The sequence below is a fragment of the Hippichthys cyanospilos genome, chromosome 2, assembly GCF_059441005.1.
Source record: "Hippichthys cyanospilos isolate Australia breed blue-spotted pipefish chromosome 2, RoL_Hcya_1.0, whole genome shotgun sequence".
Taxonomy (NCBI): domain Eukaryota; kingdom Metazoa; phylum Chordata; class Actinopteri; order Syngnathiformes; family Syngnathidae; genus Hippichthys; species Hippichthys cyanospilos.
The window spans coordinates 2,297,411-2,322,870 of record NC_142370.1 but is presented as its reverse complement, the minus strand read 5'-3'; the positions used below and the strand labels follow the sequence as shown (position 1 = coordinate 2,322,870).

The following is a 25,460-nucleotide window of genomic DNA, read 5'->3' as shown; positions in this document are numbered from 1 at the left end:
TGTTTGGCTTCAGTAATTAATTACGCGGATAAGCCAAGGCCTGACAGAGGGAGATCTGCGCTGCCGCAGCAGTGTTTACGGCCGGCGCTGCGAACGGGCAATCAAAGCAGCTCTGTCTTGCCATCGGTGTTGGCAAAGCAGACCTCCAACAAGTTCTCCACAGCAGGGTTGCCGTCTTTGGCCTGTAGATGGGCTACAGCCTCAACCAATCACAGACACAAAGACAAACCAACATTAACACTCACAAAGGACAATTTAGAGCACAGTTGTCCAACTTCAGTCCTGTAGGGTCGTCATCATCAAAACATGCAGGATACCGGCTCTCTAGGGCTAAAGTTGGACACGTATGATTTAGGGAGTATTGGGAGAAAACATGAATGCGCAAACTCCATTGACAGATTTGTTTTCTAACTCCAAATCGAAGGTTAACCGGCAATCAGGAATGAATCGAATTTCACCTCAAACATTCGACTGGATACTTCGATTCGAGGTGGGCCATTTAGCCCCAAAATTAAATCCGGATGTTCTTTAGCCATTCCGGACAGTTACAATTTTTACCCATTTGAATTGAATATACTGTGCCCAACAAACATTTGTTCATGTTTGCTTTATTAAAAAAATGAATGATTCCCTGGAAAAGATTCCGAAAATAACAATAATATGTACTGATTTTACATCCGCATGTTGCAGTTTTTTGTTATTTGCATCCCATTTTTCCTGTCATCACCATTTGAAAATACTGTTCACTAATTTTCACTGCCACTCGATTATTTTTGTTTGTTTTATACCTTGAAAGCTTAGACCAAGTTGTTTTACATAGACTAACCTTTGTACTAATATAATTTCTTGCATCATCCCGAAAATCTCTTGAGCCATGACATTGGAAGTCCTTATCCCGTGGTCATGTTTGACGTTTTTTTTTCCCCTCAACAGTGAGCGTCCCCACAAGCGAGACCGAGTCGGCCAACACGGACAGTTGCAGTGAGGGCGACAAATGGCTCTGCTGTGTCCCTTTGTGGTGAGTGTGGCGCACCTCCCTCGGTCAGATAAACTTTTCAACGTGACTTTGTTAAAAGGATTCATCTTCTATTCCCCTCAGTAAAAAAATGACAAAGTCAAAGTGCAGGTTAGTAACGTGGCGTGGCATCGGCCAGTAGGTACGTGTCCCGCATCTCGCATGCCTTCGTGAATGGTTTGAAACATTCATTGATCCATCCAAACCATGAGCCTGAATTAATTTGTCCTACATCCTTCGCCCATCACGAGCGACACCGTCCCTTTTGTTTGCTTGCCCGTGGGGTCGGCTTGGCCAGGGCGAGTGCGACTCCTCGTCTTGCCTTGCACGAGATGAGTTACGAGCGGTGTCCGCCTCTCACCCGATGCCGCCCACCACTCTGTAGAAAAGCAAGGGGTTTTCCCAAAGTGTGTCACATTGTTTTTGTTGTTGTTTGTGCAAGTCGCCAGGGACGAAGGTGGAACCGTTTCTGCCGCAGGAAGTGTCGTGCTGCCGTCAAATCGGTGACATTTTACTGGCTGGTCATCATCTTGGTTTTCCTAAATACTCTCACCATCGCCTCGGAGCACTACGACCAACCCGAGTGGCTCACCCAACTTCAGGGTAAACTCGGATTCTTCCGTTTTTGTCAAGTCAAGTTTATCTGTATAGCCCTGAATCGGCACAGTCCCAAAGGGCTTCACAGGTGAAAAAGAAATCATCCAAAATATCACAAACACACAATCCCCTGATGAAGCCCAGAAAAAGAAGGAAAAACTCAAACCTTCAGAAGGGAGCGCAGGTGGGAGGAGACCCCTTCCAGGCTCAACACGATGCACTAAATGTGCTAAAAGTTCTACAAAGAACATGTGCCATATTAGTCAGAATGTGTCCTGTGCAAAGATGTCATTGGTTAAGCTCCTCCTCACAGTCTGCCACCAGTGGGTCCATCCTGACAAAACCTGCATCAACATATTTTTACATCCATTCCCAACATACTATTCAATATAGGGCTGGCTAAAACATCAAATCATCCCATTCGTTTGTCATTTGAAAAATCCCACATGTGAAAATGAGTTATTTCACTTTTACTTCTCCGCGATGAACACCAGGATCCTACAACCTCCAAAGAAGACTGACAGCTCGTTGTCCAATCCAGCTGTGCCTGTCTGGGAAACTTTGTGATGAACCAGATGTCCGCCTGCTCCAATACGGTGGATATCCGTTGTCAAAATTCCAATAATATAGGTGTTCCCTACGTCCTCGTCGGGCAAGACTGAGAGACACAGTGCCCTCACTGGCTATCTCAGAAGACTGGGAAGGCTCCCCCCCTTTTCTCACCAAGAAAATGTTGTCAATAGAATTGTGAGCCCAGTTGACCAATTCCATGATTAGATTTTGGAATAGAGTATGGTAGGATTCTACAATGATAGTTGACACAGTAGACAGCCCCCAACAAAGACAGCAAAGCAGGGGGTAAAGGGGGGGGGGGGGGGGGGAGCAGAGCAGAAAAGCATCCAACTCCTTTGAGAGCCAGCGGAAGAAAAAGTCCTAGGATCGCGCAATCCACAAAATAACCATTTGTAGCCACCAAAGATACCTGTAGGTAGACTGCGGTGGTGGAGAACGCTTGTGACACGATGGCACCATGTCACCATGCTTCCTTTTCACCACGCTTATTCTTTGCCGCTCTTCTGTGACACCGTGGTCCATGTTTCTCCACTTGCGTAGAATTGTGAACACTTGGCTTCAGTTTCCAAAGGAAAGAAATAAGCAAAGGCCGGTCCTCAGCTCCACATAACAACTGCAACTATACCGCGGCGCAAAAAGCAAAATTGGCGTTCTCTGCATGCTTTTTTTTTCAGATGCGGCCAACAAAGCTCTGCTGGCCATGTTTACCTTGGAGATGCTGGTGAAAATGTACAGTTTGGGACTTCAGGCCTACTTTGTGTCCCTGTTCAATCGCTTTGATTGTTTCGTGGTGTGCGGAGGCATCATGGAGACCATCCTGGTGGAGCTAGCCATAATGTCGCCACTCGGCATCTCTGTGTTCCGCTGCGTCCGCCTACTCAGGATCTTCAAGGTCACACGGTGAGCAAAGCTCTTGCTGGCAAGCTACAAGAAGGACGTCTGAATGATGTACCCTGCACCCAGGCATTGGGCGTCGCTGAGTAATCTGGTGGCTTCCCTGCTCAACTCCATGAAGTCCATCGCCTCCCTGTTGCTGCTTCTCTTCCTCTTCATCATCATCTTCTCACTGCTGGGCATGCAGCTTTTTGGGGGCAAGTTTAACTTTGACGAGATGCTGACCAAACGGAGCACATTCGACAACTTTCCGCAGGCCCTGCTCACCGTCTTCCAGGTAAGCGCGCCACTCAAACCCGAGTCATCCAAGCAGACTTTTCTGGACCTAGCATCATGCGCACTTATAGAAAACCAATTGGTAGATTTCATTGTGTTCCTCCTGCGTTCTCCAGATTCTGACTGGAGAAGACTGGAATACAGTGATGTATGATGGGATCATGGCCTACGGCGGTCCCGCCTCCTCTGGAATGGTGGTCTGCGTTTATTTCATCATCCTTTTCATCTGTGGAAACTGTATCCGACAGACCACAAACTTTGGTGGATTGCGTTACCTTTTTTTTCCCCATCAAAACGAGTGTTTTTTTTTTCCTTAAGCTGCATGATAAGACATCTTGCTAAATGTCTTCTTGGCCATTGCTGTGGACAACCTGGCCGATGCCGAGAGCCTCAACATGGCCCAAAAGGAAGAAGAAGAGGCCAAGAAGAGGAGGAACAGTGGCAAGTTAGTGTCTTCAAAATGTCCTGCATTTGTTCATTTCTTCTTTTAAGTTTGGTCTCAAACCATCACAAGTGCTTCTTGCTAAAGGCTCACTTTCGTCACTCTAACATAGAGAGGCGGGCTCAGAACAGAGTGTGGAAATAATAGGCTCCAACGGAGAGACAAAGGTATGTAAGCATCGAGATGCCTGGAAATTTGTATTTTTCAAAATGTCCGGCTATGTTTTAGGTGCCCGTTGAGCTACTGCTGGAGCAGGACAAAGAGCTCCATTCCGATATTGACTCACCGGGTAAGACCAAAGTTTTATTTTGTCTAAAGTGAAACCTCAGTAATACTGTAGTTCTAACACCAAAGTAGAGCAAAACACGTCAGCGCATTTTTGAAAGTCCTTGTCTGAGTGAGCTGGGGGAGCCATCAATAACTCAGATTCACAATTCACACCTAACGCTGAGTCAATGTCTTCAAGAAGTAGCCGTACAAAAAACAGCAACTCAGACCTTGGTTGTGTGAGGTCATCCTACCACACATTCGCCATTGGAGACCAATCAGTCGAGCTATGATTTTTTACAGCATTTTTGGGAAAAGTGAAAATTGTTACAATTAGGGATATTTGCAGTTGCACCTTTAAAGTTCTTAGCTTTAAGCGGCAAGATAGCCACTTTGGATATGCAAGAAATGATGCAAATCCATACATTCGTGCATCCATCCACCCAAGCATCCATTTATTTTCCCACCAACTATCCTGTTCAGGGTTACCTGGGAACACAATGTCAATCAAAGACACACACATTTGACCTCGGCTCATGGGATGCTCAACTGAAGTTCTTCAAAGAGCCCTCTTTATGCAATATTAAAATGTATGCAAACAGGCATTGCACAGAAAAAAAGTGTAAAAAATACGATTTTTGTCCGCAACTAGGTGGCGTTGTAAATATTTTGGAAGTTTATCACATTACTGTAGTAAGGGTATGACTTTTAAAATCCCTGCAAAGTTGCAGATGGTTTGAAGCTGCTGGTTTTTGTAACTCTTGGTGAAGGAAATATTCAACAATTTGAAGCTCCGCCCACATCTTATGGGATTTTCACAATTTTTGGGATATTTGATAAATGAGCTAATGGTCTGTGCCAACGTGGAAGTTAATCGGGTGAACCGTTTAAGAAAAGAAGACACGAGTTTGAGACCAGCAAATGTACAAAAACGGTGCGAAGTTGCACATTAAAAAAATTCATACTTATTTTCCTGTACAGTCTAGCACATGACTCCAATTGAATTTTTTGTAGGTCTCACAGTCCTACATACGCCTAAAACATTTTGTAGCTGTAAGTTAAACCAAACAGGATTTACTGTAATCTTTCGACTCATGACATTTTTTGCTGCCACTAGGTGGCGCTAGCACTACACTGGAATGTATGTTTGTCGATGTCTTCAGGAATGGACTCTCGTCCAATGTGTGAAATTGTATCAGATCATCTGGGTCAAACTACAGCGCTTTTACTAGTCCGATTAATCTTCAGAATGAAAATGGATGTGGAAACCACGGCCATTATCGAAACATCGTAAAATTTGGTGGAGGTCATCCGGCATGTCTAGAGACTTGTCAGACTTAATTTCAGTGATAGTACTTCGACGGGCTCAGCTGAACACTAAAAACCTTAAAAAAATGATATATTTTTGGTTGCCACTAGATGGCACTCGCACGACGACAAAAAATACGTTGATAGGTGTATTCTGCATTAGACACCCATCAAATATATAGAATTTTGAAAAGATAAGACCATCTGGGTTAAAAAAAAAGCTACTTTGTTCGTTTTGGCGAGACATCGGACTGACATTTTCGTTAGCCACTAGGTGGCCTTATAAGTATTACAAAAAATTATTGAAAAAGAGGTTTTAAGGGCATTAGTCTTCATGTATCTGTAAAATTTCAGATTTTTTTTAAGCTTGTGCAGCTGAGTTATTAAGGTTTTTGTCACATGTGGCGAAGTAAAGATTGCACAGCTGAGCATATGGCTTGCGTTGCCTCTTTAGTTGGGCTCGAGTCTCAACATTAGGCTACAAATTTTTGTAGCTCTAGGTCAAATGGGCAGGGACTGAGAGGCTATTTTCCACTCATAAGGCCATTTTGGGGCCAATTCCAGCCACTTTTTTCGTTTTGGCGAGACGTCTGATTTAGAGGTGACGTGCAGACCACGTCCATTATCGAAAAGTCATCAAATTTCAGAACCCTAATGTTACGTGTCTTAATGGTGTTCTGACCAATTTTCAGTTATCTTACTCAAACAGACTGAGCTCAAAAAGTGTAAAAGATAAAAATTTTTATAAACCTCTAGGCGGCGCTAGTAGCTATTTCGAAAAATTGTTTTTAAACGTGTTAAAGGAACATGAATCTTCATGTGTCTATGAAGTTTTAGATTTTTTGAAGCTTGGACATCAGTGTTATTAAGGTTTTTGTCACTCTTGAAGGAAAATTTGAACACATATTTTGAAGCCCCGTCCCTATCATATATGTCGGCGGATCTTCACCAAATTTTGCCCAGTTGTGCCCTATGTCTGATAATGCACCACAGCAAATTTGAAAGCGATCGGGTAAAGCGTTTAGAAGAAACAAGGAACAATTTTAGACCTGCAAACGTCCAAAAATGGGCCAAAAATGCACATTCAAAAATAAAAAAATAAAATACCTCTTTTTCTCTTTTCTGTACATCTGAGCACATGGCTCGCGCTGACTTTTTTGTAGGTCTCAAGGTCCTACATATAAAAATGTTCTTAGCTCTAGGTCAAACGGGCAGGGACCAGCTGCACTTTTTCAACCTTAGGTGGCGCTGCAGAGCCATTTTTGTTTTGCATTGTTTTAGGAAACACTAAAATATCACATTTTTTCACCAGGCCTGACCACTGTGTAAAATTTGGTGACTTTTCATCCATTCATGTTTAGGCCCTTAAATATGGAAAAGTTCTGCACAGTGAATAATAATAATATTAATAATAATAATGATCCTATCAATAATTATAATCAGGAGAAAACAAGAGGGCTCTCGCAGAGGTAGCTGCTTGGGCCCTAATAATAATCCGTACAAAAACAAGAGTGCTCTCACAGCAATAGCTGCTCGGGCCCTAATAATCCGGAGAAAAACAAGAGGGCTCTTGCAGCGGTAGCTGCTTGGGCCCTAATAATAATAATCAGGAGAAGAACAACAGGGACCTCGCAGCGGTCGCTGCTCGGGCCCTAATTATCCGGAGAAGAACAATTGGGACCTCACAGTGGTCGCTGCTCGGCCTTAATAATAATCTGGAGAAGAACAATAGGGACCTCGCAGCGGCCACTGCTCGGGCCCTAATAATCTGGAGAAAAACAAGAGGGTCCTCGCAGCGGACGTTGCTTGAGCCTTTATAATAATCTGGAGAAAAACGAGGGTCTTCGCAACAGTAGCTGTTCAGGCCTGAATTAAGCCCTTTTATTACATGAGTTTGATAAATATGTTATTAAGTAATGTGTTATATTATACTATTTTATATTAAGATATATGATGTATAATGAAATTCATTAATATGCTATTTTGCACTTTTCAATGTTATTGTATTTAGTGTAGTATATGTCCTTTTGAGTTAGAGCACGATTATTTCATTTACGTTATGGTCTAAAATGTTATACAGTGTCATGTTGTGGTATGATTGTTATTTTGTTTCACATTATATTGTGTTATGTCATATTGTGGTATATTATCATAAGTAATTTTATAAGTATTATGATGTATGTCATTGCTACATGATATTGATTTCTGTCATAGTGCATTACATAATGTTAGGATTTAGACATAAACAGATAATCACTAACCCTAACCCAATGTGCAAGCGTCAAAAAATCTGAAACTTTACAGAAAATTTCCTAGTCATAGCTTTAAAATATCTGCATGGTTAATTTTCAAATTATTCATAGCGGACAAAATCTATTTTGTCCTTGTGACTCTCCGCTTTGAGATGTATTGAGGGGTCATGAAAATTCAGTTTCTTTACAAATTGCTCAAATTCACCTTCTGTTCCTGGCCACAACCCCTGCATATCATCCAAATATCTTAAGTCAATCAATCAATCAACCAATCAATTTTTATTTGTATTGCCCTGAATCATCAAAGTCTCAAAGGGCTTCACAGATGAAAAGAGGTCATGTTGAGACTTCTTTCGAAAAAAGAAGTCATACAGAGACATCTTTTAGGTGAAAGGTACACAACAGCGTCCCATATCAAAGCTCCCAGAAGGGGAAGGAAAAACTCAAAAACCCCAATTTAGGGAAATTCAGAAACCTTCAGGAGAGACCACAGGTGGGAGGATCCCCCTTCAAGGCCCACAGGTTGAAGTAGATGCTCCATGTACCAATTACAGACAAATAGATACAGATTACAGGTAAAAAATATAAATTACAGCAAACATAATGTTCTTTATAGTGCAATGATGACTTGACAGCAGGCAAAGCCATTGGACAGGAACCTTCCCATAGTTCAACCAAGTGGACTGCAGACAGTCGATATCTTAACCCGCGATGATCGATCAGTGCAGGGCCAAATAGGGGCGGTCAAGTCAACCTTCACCATCTAGCTAGCCCCCTCTCCGAGCTGGAGGAAGGGGGTAGGAAAAAAAAAAAAAGAAGAAAAAAGCTGCAGACAGGCCCATATTAACTAAAAGCTTTTGAGTATAAATGTGTTTTTATTCGAGATTCAACGACATCTACTGAGGCGGCTACGCGAACTTCCATAGGTAGGGCATTCCATAGTACTGGCGCGCGAATGGAAAATGCCCTTGATCCCGCGGACTTCTTTTTAGCCCATGGGGTTGATAGCAAACCGGCATTTTGTGACCGAAGTTGTCGGGACGGAACATATCATGATGCTAAGGAAATAGCTAAACCGTGTAAAATTTTATAAGTTATTAACAACAACTTAGATCACATCACACGTGTATTAGAAGCCAATGCAGGTCAGCTAGAATCGGAGTAATATGATCGACCTTTCTCGTCCTTGTCAATATGATTGACCTTTCTCGTCCTTGTCAATAGTCTCGCTGCTGCTTTTTGTACAGACTGCAGGCTTTTGACTCAGGACATGGGAAACCCAGAAAACAGAACATTGCAATAGTCTAGGCACGACGTAACAAATGCATGAATTAATGTTTCAGCATCGCTAGGAGAAAGAATAGCGCGAATTTTAGCTATATTGCGAAGTTGAAAAACGCTGTTTTTGTCGTGTTATTAATATGTGTCCGAAAAGAGAGAATTGAGTCAAATATCACGCAGAGGTTTTTTGGGATATAGTACAATTCATTGTGGTATTCATAATCAAGTGCTGATGATGAGCAAGGCCAATAATTAACATCTCTGTGTTACTAGGGTTAAGAAGCAAAAAATTGGAAGACATCCATTGTTTCATCTTGGCAAGGCAGGCCTCCAGTTTACTGCACTTGCACGGCTCTATTATTTCTAAAGGCATGTATAGTTGGGTATCATCAGCATAGCAATGAAAACTAATTGCATGTTTACGTATAATATTGCCAAAAGGAATTGTGTAGATGTTGAACAGTAAGGGACCAAGTACTGACCCCTGCGGGACACCACATGAGACGGAGAAAGATTCAGAGATCACATTGCCATAAGAGACACGATGCGTCCTTCCCAGGATGTAAGATCTGAACCAAAAAAGTGCTGATCCCGAGATACCAACACATGATTTAAGATGTTCTATAAGAATATGATGATCAATAGCGTCAAATGCGACACTAAGGTCAAGCAATAATAATATTGATGAGATGTTGGAATCCATGGCTAAGAGAAAATCATTTGTCATTTTTACAAGGGCTGTCTCAGTTGAGTGGTTGGCCCTAAAACCTGCCTGAAGGAGTTCAAATTTCTTGTTATCTATCATGAAATCGCTAAGGTGTTGTGCAACAACTTTCTCAAGAGTTTTGGCAATAAACGGAAGATGTGACACTGGTCTACAGCTAGAGAGATTTTCAGGATCTAGGTGAGGTTTCTAAAGTAACGATTTAGTGACAGCTGTCTTAAAAGCTTCAGGTACATTGGCAGAGAAGAGTGACAGATTGATAATATTCAAGGCAGATGAACCTAAAACCGGGAATAAGTCTTTAACGAGTTTTAAATCTAAGTTATTACCAATCCGGTGAGTCGCTGCTTCTATTATTTGTGTAAAACCAAATGCATCGATTATTTGTTGAAATGCTACAGCAAGTGGCCTCAATCGGGATAAAATTAATATATTATCTGAATGAATTATTAAATCAGCCATAAATTCTGGGAATTCATCTAAGAATCCAGAGTGTGGACCGGGAAGACGGTAAATAACTACCACATAAAATGGTGGTGAGGGGCTCGATCGCATAACGAGAGCCTCAAATGTCTTGAAAGTTTGATTAGTGCTTGTGCTAAGTTTAAGATCAGATTCTGAAATTAGGGTGACACCTCTCCCCTTTTTACAAGGACAGGCAACATATGAGCCCACAAAGTTTGCGGGTGAGGCCTCATTTCACAATGTTAGTAATGTGGGTTCAGGTTGTTAACGGGTACAACATTAATATTAACATAAATATTCCACCCAGGTACTGTGTCACTAATCCGGCCGGTTAAGGAGGCACGGCTACTTTCCTTAAACAACACCACCTCAGCAGAATTCTTATCACTATTCGATTCAGTAGTACGTATTGAAACTGCGCATGGATTGCGGTGACTTAGACTAAGTATACTATGTGTGTTGTAGCAGTCCAGCCTAGTGCCGTTTAACTCTAGCCGTAACGACTCCACACCCGTTCTAGCAGGCTCACTACTCACCTGCGACCGGACATGCTCTAATGTGAGAAGTTATGGAAAGCTCAAACAGTAATCTATGTTTCTAGAAAGAGTGATGGCGCCTTCCCAGTTAGGCTGAAGGCCATCCATCTTTAACAGATCGGGCTGGCCTCAGAAAGAGGGCCAATTAGCTACAAACTGGAAACCCTGCTCTCTACAGAAACTAGCCATCCACCGGTTAAGCCAACATGTATCACTATATTCAAGTAACTAGTGTTGTTTGCATTAAGCTGGTGTCTAGGCCTCTTGCGTGTCAGCTCCCTAAGACTAGCTTCAATGTCGGGTGCTCTGGCCCCAGGAATACACATTACGGTGGCCGGCGTTTTAAGCTTAATGGTACGGGTAGTGGAGTTCCCTATAACTAATGTGCGGAAGCCAGTAGACTGAGATGGAGTGTGCCTAGATAGGGGGTTAAAACGATCATGCGTCTGAACAGGCTCACCGCAGGCTTCTTAGGGCTAATGCTAGCCGGACTAGCAGGTAGGCTACGACGCGCACTAACCGATGCTAGCGGCATTGCGGGAGGGCTACGGCCCGCACTGTCACTATCAGATGTGTCCGTCTGATCAGTGATTCACAAACTACTCTGCTCTAGCTGACAGACACGGCCCTCTAGGAGAGAAAGACTCTCCGTGAGAATGATGCAGGTGTTGTAAGTGACTGATGCGGTGGAGGTGCACGAAGCCATGCTTACCTTAGTACAACCAAGCGAATACTTACGTTAACAGAAATTCAAGAAAACAAAGACGAACGGAGCTAGGAGCTGTTCAGAGAATCGGCGAATCACTAGCTAACGAAGAATGGAAACAGAAAAACACTGGACACAGGTCTGACGGATGGTGGGAGAATAGAAAAATAGAAAAAGGAAAAATAAAGCTAAGGCTAAAACAGGGACAGCAACAAACGCCCGGAACCGGGCTTCTGAATGCAATTTTCTCAAATTTTACTTTCCCAATTAGCCATGAAAATATTTGTGTTAGCTGTGGCAAACGTTTACCATCGCTGTCCCCTTGACTTGTCGATAGTACCTGCCATCAAACATGAAATTGTTTCTTGTTAAATATATCTCTTACAATTTTACTTATTCTTCATCTGGCTTCGATGGATCTGGAAATTTCTCACACGCTCAATTCCTGTCAGAATTGGTATATTAGTATATAAACTTTCCACATCCATTGAAAACGACCTAACGTCAGAGGAGACACGTAAGGCTTACACTATTACGGTAAAATGATAAGTATCTTTTACAAATGGTGGATGTCAATTGGAGAGTGGATTCAAATAATAGTCCAAATATTCTGCTGGAGCATATGTGTCACTGCCACAATCTGAGACGATTGGTCTCCCAGGAGGCACCTCAAAAGGTACCGTCCATTTTTTCGGATCTTTATGGATCTTTGGGAGAATGTAAAACCGTCGCTCCCATGGTTCAGAATCCTCTACGAGGAATTGACATTGTTTAGCATGAATAAATTATTTTCTCTTTCAATTGTTGAACAATTTTGGCCAACATTGGCATTGTATCCCAATAAATCGTTTTTCTCTAATCTTTTAGAATATTCAGTGTCATTCAATTGTCGTTCGACCTCCATTATGTGATGCTCCCTGCTCAGGATGACAATGGCCGGGCCTTTATCACCCGGGTTAATCACAATATGTTTTGCATTAATAAGCACTGTCATAGCCTGTATCTCACCTCTGGACATATTCAATCTCTCGGGTTTCCATACATAATGTTTGTCAAACGATTCTTCATCCATTTCCATTAAGTTTTCAATTTTTAAAGGTAATTCCTTCATTGGTGTGCCCAGGTCAAAGGTCCGACAAAATGTAGTGGTTTCCTTCTGCCTGAGTCCTTATAATATGCCATTAATTTTAACCACCGATGGTAATTATGCATATCTAATTGGAATTGTTGCTTCTAGCCTTTGAATAGTCTCCAAGATGGATTAAACAACAACCCTTTGCTCAAGATGGTGTGTTGTAGTTGATAATTTTAAGTTATTGGCCAATACAACCACCTCCTTTGATACCAAGGGTTCTATCCCCTTCCTTCCCAATGGACGCATTCCATTGGCCCTCACTTCTTTTCAGCTTTGAGGGCTAATTAGTTTAAAATCGTCACCCAATGGGACAACATTGCCGCTCCAGTCTCCTCAGTCCAGTAGATGTTGTCCTTTTCCACCTGGAACTTATCCATTGGTAAAAAAAGAACATAACCTATGTTCTTTTTAATATGATCATTGGTGATCTGGAGATTATGTTTCTCGTCCACCAGGAGTGAATATGAAAAATTCATAAATGGAACCCACACCTCAGCATATGGACACCTTCTTTTGGTGGCTCCGATCACCCCCTGTAGGTTTTTGATGGTAGTTTCTTTTGACCTATTTCCCCCTACTATTAATACCAATGGACAACATCACCTCAACTGTCAGCCCCTTCGTGACCTCCACTTTCTCCGTAAGGGCCTGTCCATGTTGGAAGATAGCTATCTATCTGCAGGTTAGCGTTGCAGAAGGGTGGCATTCAGGAATGATTTGAGTTTCCAATGACCAACCATTTTCCCACTCCCATCTCCATGTTAGGGGTTGGCTTAGGGTTAGAGTTAGAGATAGTGATAGCCCTGTGAAGCTCTTTGAGACTTTGGTGATTTAGGGCTATACAAATAAAATTTGATTGATGATTGATTGATTGATAGGGGTCGGGGTTGGGTTAGGGTTAGAGGCTTTATGGCTTTTAGGGTTAGGGCTTAATGTTAGGGTTGGTTTAGGGTAGGGTTTGGGTTCAGGGTTGGGGGTTAGAGTTAGAAGCTTCAGGAGTTAGGGTTAGGGGTTGGATGATAATTTACGAAATTCAATTTATTTATTTTTTCGCTTTAATGACTACAGGTGTTTGTCCGATTCAGCGTTTCTCTGTTCATCTTGGCCCTGACTATGAACTCAGTATGACATTTACCCAGTTTCCTCTTTCGATTTCTGCATTTGCATTCGACTTAACAATCCGTTCCAAATGTAGGTGATTCCCTTAATCGGTAAGAATGCCAAAAACACCCTTGCACCAAAAATTTCCCATTATTTTCAATTTATTTTGATACCATAATTCCTCATTTCATTGTTCTCACCAAAACTTTGTATCCTTCTATCTTTGCCATTCTTCATCCGATTCCGACCGTTCCAACTTAAATCGATTTCCCCAATTCCAGCCATTCCATCTTTTCTGACCATAATTCAAATTTTTCCCACAATTCCACACTCTGTACCCACAAAGAACCCATTCAATTTCAAAGAGGTCATTCGTTTTGTGGGTATTCAGCCTTCGTGGACCACTGCTTAGGTATGCCATCAGGCGGGGTCTTGGACATTTTACTACACACACGGAAGACTCCAACTCCCATCAGCCCTCATAGGCAGCCATCTTGGACATCTGGGCAATAAAAATCACGGAATGTTGAATCAGAAACAAATCAGAGTTTGAACTTTTGTGAACTTTATAATAAAATGGTGTTTTAATAGCTTTTATGACAAAAGGTGTTTGTCCGATTCAGTCCGATTCTGCATTTGACCATTCATCTTGACCCTGCCTATGACCTCAGTGTCATTTACCCATAATTCCTCACTTTTGTGTAAGTAATACCCCCCTAACACTTGCAAAAAAGTCAGATTTTTTATGTTTGCGTGTCCGACCTTTACTAGTCGTTCCAACTTTAGGTGTTTCATGATTGGTAAGATTGCCATGAACACCCTTGCTCCAAAATTTCACATTTTGTACCCGCAAAGAACCCATTCATTTTCAATTAGGTCATTCGTTGTGTGGGCATTCGGCCTTCGTGGACCTCTTGCTTAGGTACACAATCTACTCCTTTCCCATGGGGTCATCAGTTGGCCATCTTGGACATTTGACTACATACACTGATACTCAATTTCCCATCAACCCTCGGGCGGCCATCTTGGATATTTGATTAGACATCTCATTAGACATCCTTTAGCTCTCAGCCATGCTTGCACCATGGATGCTCAGGTACATTACAGTACTCGTTTCCCTCCCTCCCTCAAATAATCGATTCCCCCATTTCCTGCTATTCCATCAGTCTATCCATTTTACTCTTCCCAGAATAAAATTTTTTAACAAAATTTCACATTTTTCAGTTTTTTTCTCGCATCTTCTCCATAGTTTGGCCTGTTCAAACCAATCTAACTTTCTATCTTCACATTTCTTGACAGATTCAAGCCACTCAAACATTCCACATCATCCCACCATTCAACACCTCTCCCTTCAGTTGTTTCACCTTCACACACAATTTCTTCAGGAATTGCACATTTTGTAATATTATAATGTAATTAACAACTTTGAAATGACAGTAAGAAGTAATCAATAATGCATTACAGATTGGAAGTGACAGCCCAACAGTAGTTGAGTCTCCTCGGGCGGTCCGGGGGCGCGACCCTATTAGTGATGCTCACAAAGTGGGGGACTTGGTAATTTTTTTCTGATGGGGCGGGGCAGGACAGGAAATGAGCAGGAAGGCTCTGAAGTGCGGAAATAGAGGACACTACCAGGTTATTTTTGCTGAGACATTGTTTCAAGCCCCAAAATATTTAATTAGCTTGACACAGGCCCTTTCAAATTGATACGCAATTCGAGATAGCTATTGTTTTCCGTGTTTCTAGTGCGATGCTTGGAAGAATACAACGACGAGCTCCCAGAAGTCCCGGTTGGGCCTCGCCCCAAGAGGTTGTCGGAGCTCACCAGCAAGGAAAGAACTCCTCCCATTCCTGTGGGCAGCGCCTTTTTCATCTTCAGCAACACCAACGCGTAGGTTGAAATCACCCTTTTGGATCAATTTTCTGATCATATCAGTCCAACTTTTTCTTTTTTTTTTTTTTTGGGGGGGGGGGATACTTTAAAGCACTTTACATGAGCAATGGCAGCATTCTGAATTGAATTACTTGGAGATACGTGATTCAGGCTCCAACAAAGCCTAAGCATTCTAACGGCAGAAATATCAAAGTAAAAGAAGCAATTCCAACTGCATATTTTTATATACTCCATAGGAGACTAAAATTAACAGAGCGTAAAGTGCCTTCGCCCAGCCTGCTAAAGTTGGGACATCCTCTCAGGGTTTTTGACCTTGCGAGCAAGTCAGTCCAGTCCAGATGACAAAAAACTGCAGTGGAACCTTAAGTCACTCAATCAATTGGTTCCATGAGCTTGTATGTAATAGGAAACGTTCCTAAATTGAGCGTTTGTTGCTAGTCAACGTATGTAGCAGTGGTGGAAATGGGCCCTTTACCCTTTCAGTGCCAACCGTTAACAGAAAAGGCAACCCTAAAATGCCTGTCGATTTCCAGCATTTTGACACATCTTCAAGATTGACAGAATATTGCATTGTATGACTATGTAGATATTGATGGTGCCATAGGTGGTGAAACAGTAGATTCCATTCTTTACCCAGTAAAAGAAAGTAAGATTTTGTCGTTCTATAGTAATCACTGTTTGAAAATAAGTCAATTGAGTGACAATAAGTTAAAACGCTGTTTTCTCCACAACAGTGACACATATATTTGAGTAACATCTGAAACATCTCAACAGTCCTTTCCTTCGATAGAATGAACAAAAACAGTGAAAATGTGTTCCGGATGGCAAAATAACAGTTTACTTATAAGACAAGCATTAGAGTGCTTGATTGGCGTAATATGAAGTGGAGCGCTGGCTACTAGTGTCATCTATCCATTCAAAAAACATAGATGATAAGAATTCTTATCACTAGCACACAACCTAAGTATTTTACATGAATTCTTGTCCATAGCATTAATCGTGTTAATAGTATGAACCAAGGGCTTGATGTTGCTCAGAACTTGATACTAGATACTTGATTTTTAGTCCCGTCCCAGGATATCTCCAGTATACTGTATCTGGCCAATCCAATACTATCTTGTTCTCGGCCTTTGGGTGGTTTCGTTGACGACATATAAACACAATGTTGTTTGAAAGAAATCTCTGGATTGACTTTATATGGTCTTTGGTCGTGAGAACTCATCACGTCGGACAATACTTCATCAGAATATAAAAATCAAAAGCATTGTGTTCTTACAGGTAAGCAGAGCCTCCAATCTTGCACCAGCTAAGAGGGCTCACTCCTGATTGCCATCAGCTATTGGATGAGACACCCTTTCCACCTACTACTGTTAACGTTCCCCCCCCCCCCAAAATACGGACACACATTGATTTTTGCTGTGGTATTAGTTTGTCAGGAATTAATGGCACTTCTCCACTTGAAACCACTGTAGATTTCGTGTGTGCTGCCATAGGCTGATAAACCATCAGATCTTCACCAACCTCATCCTGGTCTTCATTATGCTGAGCTCCGTGTCTTTGGCTGCCGAGGACCCTATACGCAACTTCTCTGCGCGCAATATTGTATGTAAACAGCATCTGGAAATTGAACTCGGAAATGTTCATAAATGATCACTTGTGTGGGAGCCACCTATCTTGCAGCTCAGAGGACTGATTGGGCCCGAATCGTGGGTGCAGATGACGCATTGCACCTGACTTACCAACGTTAGTTGTGGGGACTGACACAATATAGCATTGTTGAAACTGACAAGATGCTAATCCGTTCCTGGTTTTGTCATTTGAAAATTGTTTACATGGAAAAGATCACTTTTTTTTTTTTTTTTTTGCCTTGAGGTTTGCTTGAACCCCCTCCCTGTCCACAGTAAGCAAAGTCGATGCTACACACAATTGGAAGTTGTGCCGCCATCCGGGCTCAGCTTTGCTAAATCTCACTGCATCTGCCACATCAATTTCTTTACAACTGCAGTCTTCACGATATGTCATGCTTTGGAGTAAGAAATGTGCCGTATGAATTGTACGGTTATTCTGGATCCCAGTATTCGCATTGTCGGTATTCCTCATCCATTTGCATGTGCAATCAAATTTTCGGCTATTTTTGCTCCGCAAAACTTTAGTAAATCCCATTGACTCATGAACCTGTCCACTTTAGCTAATATATAAACTAATAATAGTGAGTTAGTTAGTGAGAAATGTACACTCAGAGTGAGCTTGAATCGTGATTATAGCACATGGTTGAAGTTTACAGACAAGTCAAACTCCCAATTCACCCTAAAAAATGACAGGATTACGTTTTAATCCTGCAGAAATGAGTTCACTTTTCTAAATGTTCAACTCAAAATGATAGAACTTTTCTGCGCTATTCTAATGCAGTGGTTCTCAGCCTTCTTTCAACGTTTTGTACAATCTTTTATAACATTTCATTTCAGCCAAGTATCCCCTTAACCCTTGTGTGGTATTTTATCCAATCCTTTGATCTTTACAACAAAGGTAAAGATGGTGACATGTCAAATTTCAACATGATCACTCTAGCAGGATTGTGCCATCTCTTGGCTAAAATACTGCCAGAAAAATGTGGAAGACAAGGAATAAAAAATAATCCAATTATTGCACAAGGTTTACCCAAGACTACAATAAGAATAGTTGCCATTCATGTCTGAATTAATACACTTTGGAACTGCATTTTTAGTGCTATCTTAAATGCAACCAAATAACGGGATACCATGATTTGCAGAGAAATCACTATAACATAATCTAGCAAGAGGTCACCTCATGTTCCGATTAATTTGCTCCAAATTTGAAAAAATAGCGTGGTGATGTAGCTTCCGAGATACAGGTCGCCCCAGCTGAGAACAACTGTTGTTATACGTTAGGATGCACATGATAGCACTGATTTTATTGGTATACAGAAAGGGTACAGTAAAAGTCTACAGTGGTACCCTTACTCATGAACACCACTTGTTACGAAATATTCAGCCTATGAAACGCCTTGGCGGAAAAATATTGTCTCTCATAATGGGAGAAAAATTCAAGATACAAAATGTCAAATTGTTGCCATATAAACGGAGTCTCGAGACACTCGCGCTTGCGGCCACATGACTCTAATGTAATACCTTATCACAACCATATTTGTTACAGTCTGCGATGCATTCTTATCATTTATCAATATGCCACCTGGCCCAAAAACCAGATAATAGTTTTTCGCATTGATGTTTACTGTGGTCTTCCACTTTTCATCTTTTCTCATTTCACCCACAACAGTTTACACCCTAGAGTTGACAAATATCAAATTAACATTGTACATATTCACATAAAAACACATATGGAACATATCACAATGACATCACACAGGATCAATATATGTTATGTCATACTAATATGTATTTGTTACCATATTTTGATGCATTTTTGTACCAATAATATTCAAAGAAAGGGTTCAGGGGCATTTTGGGGGTCTTGGAACGGATTAGGCTCTTTATATGTGCGTAAAAAGCAGCCCTACTAATGGAAGAGTCTCGTTACAAAATAACTTCCGGAACAAAATAATTTTATGAATAGAAGTACCACTGTACTTGTAAGTTAATGTCAAGCTTATTTACAGCTGATTTGTGTACATGTCGATGTGTTTATTTGTTTTGTTTTTAATGACGTACAGTAGATCCCACAGATTTGCGTTATTTTCAATGCCGTTCAGAATTAGGCATCTGCAAAATCTAACGACAATTACAGCGAGATTATTGGGGGAACCTTTAGCCATTTTGGCCAAAAGGTAAGATGGGTGGATCAATTGTCAAAGAGTCAAAGGCAAAATGAAGTGTGCTTGTTGTCCCCACAATATTTTGATGAGCAAAATTTGTGCATTGCCTCTTGCAGATACTTGGTTATTTTGACTATGCTTTCACGGCAATCTTTACTGTTGAGATCCTGTTGAAGGTAAACGGTGTGTTGTGTGTGTCCTGTGCTGCTGTGCCGGCTAGAGCTTCAGTAACCTCCTTTCGTGCTCGTGTCACTCTGATTGCCTCCGCAGATCCTAGGCTATGCAACTATGTCTTCACTAGTATGTTTACCTTTGAAATCCTTATGAAGGTAAACGAGAGAGCCTACAGGTGACAAATTTGCCAAAACAGAAATCCAATACTAGCTAATAGCATGCTGTGTATGCCTCCTTTTCACCGACGGCTCTACGGTCATCAATACTAACTTCCGTAAAATTGCTACTGCTCTTGTCTGGTCAACGACTGCTCGGTCTCCCTCTCAGTCTGAGACTTGTTTGTCAGGGACCAGTTTTGTTTCCCGATATCACTTTTTGCAAAGCCCCTGTTATGCCGCGTTCAGATGGAGCGCGAAGAGCGGACGGTTTTGTATTGTAGTCAATGGAGTTCGCGCACCAGCCACAATGACGTGTCGAGCGACGCGATAATTATGTGTGATGCAAGAAGTTAAAAAAATTGAACTTTTGTCGCTTGTCGCGTCAGGTCAGCCAATCAGCTTCATGAACGTTCAACGTCTCAAGCAGGGGGCACCGCACAGCAGGGGTTCACTTGCAGTGAACTGCTTGCATTTAAGATAGTGTCAAGTTCATCCAATAGACGTTTGTAGAAAAACACCACTCAATGAAGTAGCAAAGACACCAAAATAATTTTACTTGCGCAAGGAGAACGGAATGGCTCAAACCAGTAAAAAGTTTCACCTGTCGTTCTGCCAGACCTCCGTTCCACCTTACTCATTATTGAACACGGTCACATGTCAAGGGAGACGTAACATTTTTGCTTTGCCCACTTATCAGCCCCTGCTAGTTCATCCGTGGCAGGGGTCTGGCGTCAACTTTCAGTCAGTGATCTTGATAAGGGCCTCCTGGCCCTTAACATAGCTGTGAAATCTGACCCCACCCAAAACTTTTCCATTTCAAGCATCCTCTAAAATGTTTAACAAGTTGTACACCCTGCCTGCCCCCTGACCAGCCAATAGCCTGCCGATTGCCCTTGATCTTTTGTGCCTCGACCTTGTCTGTGTCCGACTATCCGCTAGCCTGCTGACCTCGACAGCCCGTCTGAGCCCCCGTTCCGTCTGCTCCCAACCACACAATTGCCTGCCATGCTGACCCCCAGAACGCCTCTCCACTGCGGCATCCTGCCTCAGTTTTTGATTAAAATTATCTTTGTTCCCAGCCTCATCCCTCTCAGTTCCTGCTCTTTTTGGTGGCCCCTTCCTTCCACACCTCCACTCACCATGCCAAGACGTGACATTAAGTACTTTTTACAGCATATATGCAGGCTATAGGTTTGTCTAAAGCTGAAAAAAAAAGTGCATCAAGAAAAATTATACCAATGCGCGCCAAGTCAAGTTTATTTGTATTGAAGCCTAAATCAGCACAGAACGTCACAAATACACAAGGGCATTCCCTGAACAAAGCGCCCAGAAGAGGAAGGAAAACCTCAGAAACCCCATTTGGGGAAAATGAAAACCTTCAGATGGGGCGCAGGTGGGAGGAGCCCCTGTACTGGCTCAAACGCAGAACTAATACGTTATTCCATATTAAGCAGGGAGTGTCCAGTGCCATATCGTAATTATAATTGTTAGTCGTCATATAATCAAAAAATATACGGTATTTTTTTAAGGATACATTTATTTGTTGATTTTTCCTCAAAGTAGCCTCAAAGTCACGAGCAGACGACCGACACGTTAAGATCCTTTTAATTTGGATCAGGCCGAGATTTCAGGGTCCTTAGAGAACGTAGGATTACCCTGCAGCAGAAATGAATGCACTGTCGTGGCTTTTAGAATGCTGTGTTTTATGTGGCTTTCAAACGTCTCATGCCTGTGTGTATATTTGTCTGTGTGTCTTTTCAAAACAGTGGAAGCGCAATGGTCGAATGACAAGCGTCGACACTCGATTTGCTTTGAATTAAAAATAACAAGCCATCGTAAAACCTGCCCTAACCACGCAGACAGCATTTTAAGTGCAATCTCGACATTCTTGATGGCCATCGAAGCTAATGTATCAACTTCAATTAGGTGTCAATCCCCCTCTCCTACTTGTTTGCAAGAAACAGCAGCAGTGTCCCTGGGCCAGTGTTTTGAGGCGCCCAAACGTGGGAAATGTGCATAATCCAAATCCAATATCTTGTCTAAACCACTGATTTAGGTTCATTTCTCAAGAAAGGCATGAATGGATCAAAAAGTCTCAAAAGACCCAAAAACTCAGTGGAAACAGACCCACAAAGGAACTTCATGTATAATTGTGTGTTCTATTCTTGATTGGGACTAAAAAATTTGGCCTTGTGTCTAATATTGCTCCCGGCCCCAAATAATGTTCTTGGGTCGTTTTTGCTCTTTTATCAAAAACATTGTAAGAGCATTTCAAAAAGCATTATCACTAAAGGGCATAAAAATACCATTCTTAACTCTTTCCGTGCCAATAGTTATCGGAAAAGGCAACCCCTAGAGTGCCAGCTGATTTCAAACATTTTGACGGCTTGTTCAAGGTCGAGAAAATATGTGCTTTGTCGATGTACACGCCATTGGTAGCATATGAAAAAATAACGTTTCTGCATTATTCTGTTCTTTAGTAATTAATGTTTGAAAATAGGTAATTTGAGTGACACCAAACTATTTGGATATAAAGGAGAAACTTATCTGTTTGTGAAGATGTTTTTACTGCACAAGTGACTTTGACACCAATATTTTTTGGATGAGTGGCATCTGAACATCTCAACAGTCCTTCCCTATGCTGAAAACATGAGCAAAAATGATGAAAATGTGTTTTTGATGGCAAAATAACAGTTTGCATACGAATATAACTGCAGTGCTTGATTGCCTTAACGTTAAGAAGATGGCTGGCCAGGAGTGTCATACACCCATTCATTAAAGAATTATTCAAAAATTCTCTTCCATAGCACTGAACGAATTAATGGATATGTTGATTATACATAAGACAATTGTAAGTTTTCAGTGGCAAAACTACATTTAGTTACACTTTCATTTGCGACTAACAAATCATTAAGACGTCACAAATATGCTTCTCACATTTTCTCCCCCTCGCTTCTTCTACGACCAAGAATGAACATTTTATTTTTGTATGATGCAGCAAAAGTAACCCAGCCCATGTGTCTATTATTTTTAGACGAATGTTATCAGTTTTACCAGTAAATTAATTCATACAGAAAAAAATGTCTCATTTTCTATGTCTTAGAAATCAAGTTAGTCAAAAGCATCACAAGCAAAATTCAAGTGTTTTACAGTGTCTTCATCTGCTGCAATTTGGCTCTAAATTGCCTGACTTGACTGGCATTCATTCCACCTTGGTGCTTCCACCGCGCTGTATGAAATGTTACCCAAGCAATATTTTCAAATTATCTTCCTAAATTGCCTTGTGAGATCGCTCTGTTTCTGTGCTTCACTTCTTTTCTCTTTTGCATTCTTTACAAACAGGGGTCCCCAAACTTTTTATCACCACATCAATGCTTCAGATTTTTATTGTGGACCGACAGACAATGGCACAAATGACTGATTAAATCAATCATATAACTGAATTACAAAGGCTATTCATTTCAGTACAAAATGTTCATGAAATGCAAATGAGTACTTATCAATACAAAACCTCTGCATATGCTAACATACAGCAAAGGGAAATACCTGGCGTAAACGAAAATGCGAATGAGCTAAATGCATGCACCAGGCAGCACTAGATAACATTAGCTAGCATGTTATCCACAGCCACAACTTATTGGATCAACAAACACTCATTTTGGCCATATTATCATAAATTACTACATTCTTACAAAAAAAGTACAATTTATAGAGACGACAGTGACTGCTCTCAACTAAGGCCGCACCATCCTTTCCCACTACAAAATGTAATGTCAACACCGGCCAGAGTCAGCACCAAAAACAAGAATCAAGCCAAACAAAGCACAAACGAATGAACTGTTAAATGATAAACCTAATATGTTCCAAAACAGTATTATTTAAGGTGCGGCCCATGCAGCCCGGTACCAATTGATTTGCAGGGCGGTGGTTGGGGACCTCTGCTGTACACAACTTTCTACTAAATCACAAAGCTATTCTGTTTTAGCTCATTCCATGTTTGCCCCTTTTTTTTTTCTTTTTTTTGTCATGAATTTGTTTTCCCGATGGCGGTAGTCTTGACCCATGTGTGTTTGTTCAGATGATGGCATTTGGAGCCTTCCTTCATAAAGGAGCTTTCTGTCGGAACTACTTCAACTTATTGGACCTTCTGGTGGTCGGAGTGTCTCTGGTCTCCTTTGGCATTCAGTACGTATGGTTTGGCCACTGGCCGATAGAATGGTGGCACTTGGTGGACTTTCTTGAATAGAAAAAAAAATTCCCAAAAACCAAAGTCGAAACTGTTGAACTCCATACAACCCTAGTTTTGAGAAAAACACAAAACAAACTTTATGATGTCATAATCCGTTTTATTTCTGTATTACTCTTCAAAACCGCGTGATGGATGAAGCGACATGGACATGGCTTCTGGCCCCAAACTCGTTTTTCCATGGGTTTTTTTCACGCTTCCATAAAAAATTTCAGCCCATGCCTCATTGAACAATGAATATTGCTGCGGATATCTGTGGAATAAATCTAGCTGTGCGACCCTGCGTCGAATGGTTCAAGTACAGTTGGCCCCCATGTTACGAGATTAATCCGTTCCGCGGTTGGGCTCGTAAGGCCAATTCACCATAGGGCAGGCAATCCAAACATATGTTAAATAGGTAATGCGTTTATAACCCCAGGTAAAAACAGCAACATTGTACCTACATATTAAAAATTGATACCAAAATAGTATAGTAAGTGCTACGTATATATAATATACATGTATACAATCAGAAAACATCGTAAATAAAAAATATGGAAAGGATTTATTTACCTTTAAATGATGCATGTTATATTCCCTAGTAAGTGTAGCCTAAGCTAGGCTAGCTTCGTATTTCTTGATTATCTCCAGCTTCGTTTCCATACAAATCATCTTCTTACTTCTCTCTTTAACTTCACTAGCAATCTTGGGACCCATGGCTAACCCATTCAAGTTTGAATTAAGCAGTAAAATGCACTATAAATACGGTTTTGTAACCACTCCCGAGAAAACAAAGCTTTACCGTTTTGAAACAAGTGAGGCTGACCAATAGCAGACCAGCATTTCCATGAGGAGACACTGACCAATAGCAAACCAGCATTATAGTGACGTGTTGCATGGAGGCATAGACGGCAACAGAAAATAAGTGCAATTACCTAAAACGCCTGCAGATGGAGACAAAACAACACAAATACAAACAAGCCGCTAGGGTCATGACTTGTTTTTGTCACAAAGTGGGGGAAAAGACCTTAAAGAGAGCACGTCAGCCAGGGACGCTGCAACTCGGGGGTCCACTTTATGTTCATAACGGAAGGAGCACTTGTTTTCTCCGTCAGGTTCCGGTGTGTCCAAAGATTCTTTCATTAAAATCTGCCAGGTGAACCGGCTAGAAGAGGTCTGTCCGCTGACGCCCTGTCTTCCTCTGTAGGTCTTCGGCAATCTCGGTGGTGAAGATCCTTCGTGTTTTGAGAGTTCTCAGACCGCTCAGGGCCATCAATCGAGCCAAAGGACTTAAGGTCAGAGACTAACTTCTGGTTGCTGTCCGCTTATGCTCGTCTACTTTGTGACCCAATGAATTTTAACTGACAATGATTATTGCTTCCTCTTGCGAGCAAGCCATTTTGGGCTGTCTTAGATTGGCAGCTTCAAGTTTAGTATATATATGCATCTTCCGCGGGTGTCAAGGGATCGGACTTCTTATGCCGCGTTCAGATGGAGCGCGAAGAGCGTACGGTTTTGTATTGTAGTCAACGGAGTTCGCGCGACGGGCGCGATGACGCATCAAGCGACGCGTGACGCGAGAAGTTAAAAAAATTGAACTTTTTTCGCGTGTTGGCTTGTGTCAGCCAATCAGCTTCGGAAAGT

The 25,460-nt window shown here is 41.6% G+C and overlaps 1 protein-coding gene across 4 annotated transcripts in view; it reads left to right on the top strand.

The window, feature by feature from the left end:
- Window positions 1-25,460, top strand: part of cacna1db (calcium voltage-gated channel subunit alpha1 Db) — a 154,582-nt gene that overhangs the window by 81,367 nt on the left and 47,755 nt on the right. For all 4 annotated transcript variants that reach the window (XM_088440821.1, XM_088440811.1, XM_088440796.1 and 1 more), the window contains 14 exons: window positions 934-1,018; window positions 1,100-1,126; window positions 1,458-1,618; window positions 2,860-3,085; window positions 3,149-3,356; window positions 3,472-3,592; window positions 3,686-3,800; window positions 3,910-3,964; window positions 4,026-4,086; window positions 15,319-15,463; window positions 16,939-17,068; window positions 19,376-19,435; window positions 23,670-23,776; window positions 25,024-25,111. In XM_088440821.1, the coding sequence (XP_088296947.1) occupies window positions 934-1,018; window positions 1,100-1,126; window positions 1,458-1,618; window positions 2,860-3,085; window positions 3,149-3,356; window positions 3,472-3,592; window positions 3,686-3,800; window positions 3,910-3,964; window positions 4,026-4,086; window positions 15,319-15,463; window positions 16,939-17,068; window positions 19,376-19,435; window positions 23,670-23,776; window positions 25,024-25,111 (1,589 nt within the window). The remainder of the gene's footprint in view (window positions 1-933; window positions 1,019-1,099; window positions 1,127-1,457; window positions 1,619-2,859; window positions 3,086-3,148; window positions 3,357-3,471; window positions 3,593-3,685; window positions 3,801-3,909; window positions 3,965-4,025; window positions 4,087-15,318; window positions 15,464-16,938; window positions 17,069-19,375; window positions 19,436-23,669; window positions 23,777-25,023; window positions 25,112-25,460) is intronic.